Raw genomic sequence first — 5707 nt, 5'->3', positions numbered from 1 at the left:
TAAAACAAAGAGTAGATGGGCCAGTCACTTAAAGAGGAACCTTATCCACCAATTTAATTCCTTCCAAAACAGTTACTTTTAAGGCATGCCAACTAGGGATGCACTGATACCGATACTAGTATGCTCCAGATGCTTATCCTGATACTGGAACTTTCGGTATTAGGAAGCCGGGTGGCGAGTTATTACACAACGTCTGTAAAGGCACGATGGCGGCCGCGCATGCGCAAAGGACCAACCGCGAGAATCGCGGCAAACTGCGCATGTGCGAGATACGCGGAAAGACGCGCAGACAGACGCACAGGAAGTGAGGTAGCTGTCTTAATTCAATTACTATTTAAGGATGAGCCGACTTTCCTTTGATTGCTGATGGTCTTGTCAGCTTGGTGCTTGTTACCTGTGTTCCTGTGTTTGCCACTTGACCTGCTTTGACTTGGATTGCCCTGGACTACTCTTCTGCTTGCTGCCAGCCCCTGACCCCGGGCTGTTCCCTGGATTTGCTATTGCCTTCTGAATTGGTACTTTGCTGCCCGACTGGATTTGACCCTTGGCTTGCTGACCTCTCTACTAAGTTGTTCCTGCACGGTGTCTCTTTCCAGCCTACGGCACTCGTGCTCCTCGTTGCCCTGCGCCCTCCTGTTCCCAACTTCAGGGGTCGCGGGACATGAATCGCAAGAGACGCCTTCCCGTCTACCAGTCTCAGCCTCAGGTACATGATAACGCCCCTCTTCCTGATTGGCATGTAATGACTCGCTGCTCGGCTTCCTGATTGGTCGGGAAGCTGGCCAATCAGGAAGCCAGGCAGCAAGTCATTACCCACCCCCTGGCTTCCTGATTGGCCGGAAAGCCGGCTCCATGCTCCTTCGTCACCTGGTGACGAGGGTGCATGGAGCCGGCTTACCGGCCAATCAGGAAGACGGGCGGCGAGTCATTACACGCTGCACGGATTCCTTAATAGGACTTCCGGTATCGGTATTGGCGAATACTGATAAAAAAATTATCGGTAGTCGTACTCGAAACCGAAAAACCGGTATTAGCGCATCCCTAATGCCAACAGTCAAGCAAATGCCAACAGTCAAGCAAATTTTCAAACCCTTAAATGGTTGGTCATAGCTGATCACATGTGAAGCGCCATAGCAACTGCAATCCAAAAAAAAGCTAAGATGGCCCCATCCTTGGCCGTAAGGGATAGGAGGTTTACTTTAAGGGCAGCCCCACCAGTTGCTTGCACTCCCCTTCCCTTTGCTCCCCCGCCAAGAGCGATAAAAACCCATTATTAATAATCAAACAATTGGTGTAAGGTGAGGCTTATTCACAGAATTACCAGGTGACAATAAAAGAAGAAATAGCCTGAAAAAAATAAAACTATTGCAGCTGCTATATCTAAAGGCTAAGAAGCTGCAATACATTAAGGGAGCATTCACACCAAAATCGGAAGGAAATCGCAAGTCAATGGAGGGTCCGTTGTCTTGAAATTTTACCTTCTGATTTCCTTCCTATCAGTTGTGTTGCGATACTTTTATCAACGGGTGCTAAGGGCACCGAAAAATGAATGCATGTGAATGGGGCTAGACCACACCGGATCCGTTGCATTACGTTGCACAGAAAAAAGTTGTGCATGTTCTCCTTTTTCTTTAGCGCAATGTAACGTAACACAACGGAACAGAGCGTTGTGAACTAGCCCCATTCACACCCATTCATTTTTCGGTGCCCTCTGGCTAGCATCTGTTGATGACTGGATCACAACGCAACGGATTTGATGTGATTGGACCCTAAATATATTTTTTCAGGGGGGGGATAGATACTCTTTATTAGACATGTAATTGAAAATTCAGTTTGGTTCGAATATTTCAGAATTCGGGATTCGGATCTCAAATTCAATTCGGTTCGGGTTTCGGATCCGGACAAAATCTGAATTTCGTAAGTTTCGGATGAGTTTACGAATATTCGTTGCGAATACCACAGAAAACTATATACAGATATTAATACTAAAGCTGAATCTCCTAGACTCAAATGGCATTCGGGATCCGAATTCCCAAATTGCATTCGGAAGCTACAGAATGCCATTCGGGTCTGGGAGCCTCAGCTTTAGTATTATATGTATATACTGTATATGGCTCCCATATTGTGGTAACGAAAATTGGTATTCAGACCCATTCAGATGCATTAAACTGAAAAACATATCTGATTGGCCAGAAAAGTCACATGTCTGATTCAGTTTCGTCTTTGAACGAAATTGGGATGGGATCCGAAATTCGGAAAACGGAAATTCGGATTTGGACACATTCGCATGCATTGAGATTCGGAAATTCGGATGTGTCCGAATTTTGAGTCGGAACTATATGAATCGCACATGTCTACTCTTTAAGTCTCTCTATAACCCATCAACTTGAAAGGGACATCATTTATACAGTAATGAGCCAACATTTTGCAGAGGAGCTGTGTTAATGGTGGATTTTAACACTTGTTGATGTGCGTTTTCTTCCTGGCTTTGTAAAAGATTGGGATGAAGCTCGAGGGGGAAAATAAAAGAAAAAGTCTTCCTTCCCCATGGATCGACAATTTAATGCCTGCGCAGGGAAAACTTAATGCAGCTCTGTATAAACTGATCCCAGCAGTCTATAATAGTTCTGTATTATGCATAAAGCCCTCTGTCCCCACCACCCACCAACCGCCTCAGGCTGCATTATGTATAAGACCCAATAAGACCCTCTGATCCCGATAGTCTAAAGCGGTTAGTTCTTTGCCCCCTATTCCCGGCGGTCTATAGCAGCTCTGTATTATATGTAAGCCCCTCTGACCTGAGAGGTCTGTAGCAGCTCTGTATTCTGTAGAAGCCCCTCTTATCCCAGCAGTCTACAGCAGCTCTGTGCTAAGGAGAGCTATGTAGAAGCCTATTTCTACCCAATTGTCTATGTAATTGTAAGCAGTCTATAAGCCTTTCTGCCACCATAGAAGCTTTGTATTTTACAAGACCCCTTGCCCTATGCATTCTGTAGTATGCATAAACCCCCTGCAGCAGCTCTATGTAACCCCACCTGTTCCCAGCAGTCTACAGTGGCTCTGTATGAAGTGCAAATCCCAACAGTCTATAGCAACTCTGTATTATACAGGAGAGCTGTGCCCTCTATAGCACCTGTAAGCTTTGGATTTGTGTAAACTGGGCTAAGATAAAGTGATATTAAAGTCAAAAGGTTTTTAAGCTATTTAAAATGCTGATTAAATCACTTACAGTGGAATCTAATCCTTGATGTATAAAAATGTTAGTATCCTGCAGAATCAGCTGATCCCCTGATCACTGGCCCTGATATCCTGTTGTAGGGTGGATCCTTTCCCTTGCAGGGTCCTTACCAGGCCACATGCCCTCGGCATTGGGAGGTTGTCCCCATGCCGATGGGGACAAGGGCCTCTTCCCCTCAACCCTGATCCGGTGGTTGCGGGGGTCTGAGGGCAAAGGGGCTTATTTGCATCAGGGTACCACTTTAATTAAGGGGGCACCCAGATGCCCCCCTTGTGAATGAATAAGGGGTACCCATTCACTAAAGGGTTAAAATTCAATGCAAATAAACAAACAACACTTTTAGAAAAAATCCTTTAATTGAAGAAAAAAAAAAGTAAATTTTTGACTGTTCCATTAATTTAAAAAAACAAAAGTCTGTACGAACATTCGCCCACTAACGAAAATTCCTACAGGCTACCACTAACGAATTTCGTCCGAATCCAAATCCCGACACGAATTGACTTTTGGACCTGAATCCCAGAAAAATGAAATAAGGCAAAATCCGAATCAAAACGAAACACATTTTTTGCCGGTGCCCATGTCTAACTCTAAGGCTGGGTTCACACCTGGGCGTTCCAAATAGGCGCGTTTTATGCTCGTTTTTTAAGCCCGTTTTTAGCAGATTTTTTTGTTCAATGAAACGCGCGTTCGATGCTCGTTTTGTAACCTCCCTGGCGGTATGATTTTTTTTCCCCCTTTTTTCCTCTTTTTTTCACTTTTTAAACTTCCCGCCGGTTCCACCCCCCTGCGACGGGACGCTAGCAAGGGACGGAACCCATAAGACGGCAGCGGCTGGAGGACACAGCGGGGATCGCGGACAAGGTAAGACCTACGCTGTATTCCCGAGTGCCGCTCAGGGGTTAACGCTTTGTTAACACTGAGCCACACTCAGGAATATCAATGGATACGCGCTGAAATCTGCCCCAAAGAAGCTCGCCCCAAAGAAGCCACACTCGGGAATACCAATGGATACGCGCTGAAATACGCCCAGGTGGGAACCATGCCCTTAGGGATTCATGGGATTTCACTGCTTGAGCGTTTTTCAGCGTTTCAATCAGCGATGAAAAAGGTGAGGTGTGAACCCAGCCTTAGTGAGAGAACTATTCTTCTTAAGCTGGCCACACACTAGTAGAATTTATTCCCCCCAAAAAATATTTTTGGAAATGTTCACCCAGCAGATTTTCTGCTGGGTGGTGATCGTGGTGTGAATGTGGCGATCGTTTTTGATCAGTGACAGAAAAAACAAAAAAATGAAGGAACAGGATGGAAAAGCTTTCTTGAACGAATGAAATTCTGACAGTGAAACTCCATTCATTCCCAAAATCGAATGTTAAAACCAAACGGAATTGTGAAGGATATTCGCCGAGTCTTTGATGGCATTATCGAATGTTCTGATCAGAATTCTAATATGAACATTTGTAGGAAAATGAAATCTACCAGCGTATGGTAGAATGCGGTCTGCCTGGCTCATACCGGCTCCGTCTATTAAACTACAATGTAGGTCAGAAAGTCAGAGTGAAGTAGGAAACCTTGATCTGTATGTTGAGAAAGAGATGCCGGTGATGGCAGTCTCCACATTCTTTACATACAGGATATTTATAAGTCTCACACCCCCTAAATCAGTTGTCCAGTATTTATTCACCCCCCCTCCCCCTGTATGTGCTATGCAGAAGCCCATGTAAGCTAAGCATCTCTGTATTACATATAAGCTGCCTGTCCCCTGTAGTAGCTGTACACTATCTATGAGCCCCTCTAACCCCAGTATTTATATCAGCTCTCTATTATCTAGAAGCCCCTCACCCCCTATATAGCAGCTGTATGCAATCTTCAAGCCCCTCTGGTCCCTGCAGCCTTATACCACCTCTCTATAAGTCTCAGGCCCCCAAAAGTGGTTACATACTATATAAAAACACCTCTACCCCCCGGCATTTTTATGAAAGCTCTGTGTTATCTCTAAGCCCCTATAGTAGCTGCACAATATAAAAAATCCCTACTTCCCCATGTAGTATAACAGCTCTATACTATCTATAAGCCACATACCCCTTGTGGTCGCTGTACCAAGCTGTCTTATACTTTAACAGCTCTGTATTACCTATAAGCACCATACCCCTATAGAAGCTGTCTATTATATAGAAGCGCCTCTACTCCCAGCAGTCTTATAGCACCTCTGTATTATCTATTAAAAAAGCCCTACTTCCCCATGTAGTATAACAGCTCTATACTATCTATAAGCCACATACCCCTTGTGGTCGCTGTACCAAGCTGTCTTATACTTTAACAGCTCTGTATTACCTATAAGCACCATACCCCTATAGAAGCTGTCTATTATATAGAAGCGCCTCTACTCCCAGCAGTCTTATAGCACCTCTGTATTATCTATTAGCCTCATACCCCTATAGGAGCCCCACAACCCCTAGAGTGACTCTAAAC

General features: G+C 44.8%; 1 protein-coding gene across 1 annotated transcript in view; it reads left to right on the top strand.

Annotated features, from left to right (window-relative positions):
• The first annotated feature begins 206 nt into the window (after window positions 1-206).
• ACVR2A (activin A receptor type 2A) overlaps window positions 207-5707 on the top strand; it is a 78521-nt gene continuing 73020 nt past the window's right edge. The window contains exons 1-2 of the mRNA XM_018566774.1: window positions 207-304; window positions 597-706. Of these exons, the coding sequence (XP_018422276.1) occupies window positions 207-304; window positions 597-706 (208 nt within the window). The remainder of the gene's footprint in view (window positions 305-596; window positions 707-5707) is intronic.

Source organism: Nanorana parkeri, unplaced genomic scaffold (genome assembly GCF_000935625.1).
Source record: "Nanorana parkeri isolate BGI_ZX_2015 unplaced genomic scaffold, ASM93562v1 scaffold974, whole genome shotgun sequence".
NCBI classification, from domain to species: Eukaryota; Metazoa; Chordata; class Amphibia; order Anura; family Dicroglossidae; genus Nanorana; species Nanorana parkeri.
This window is presented reverse-complemented; position numbering and strand designations above follow the sequence as displayed.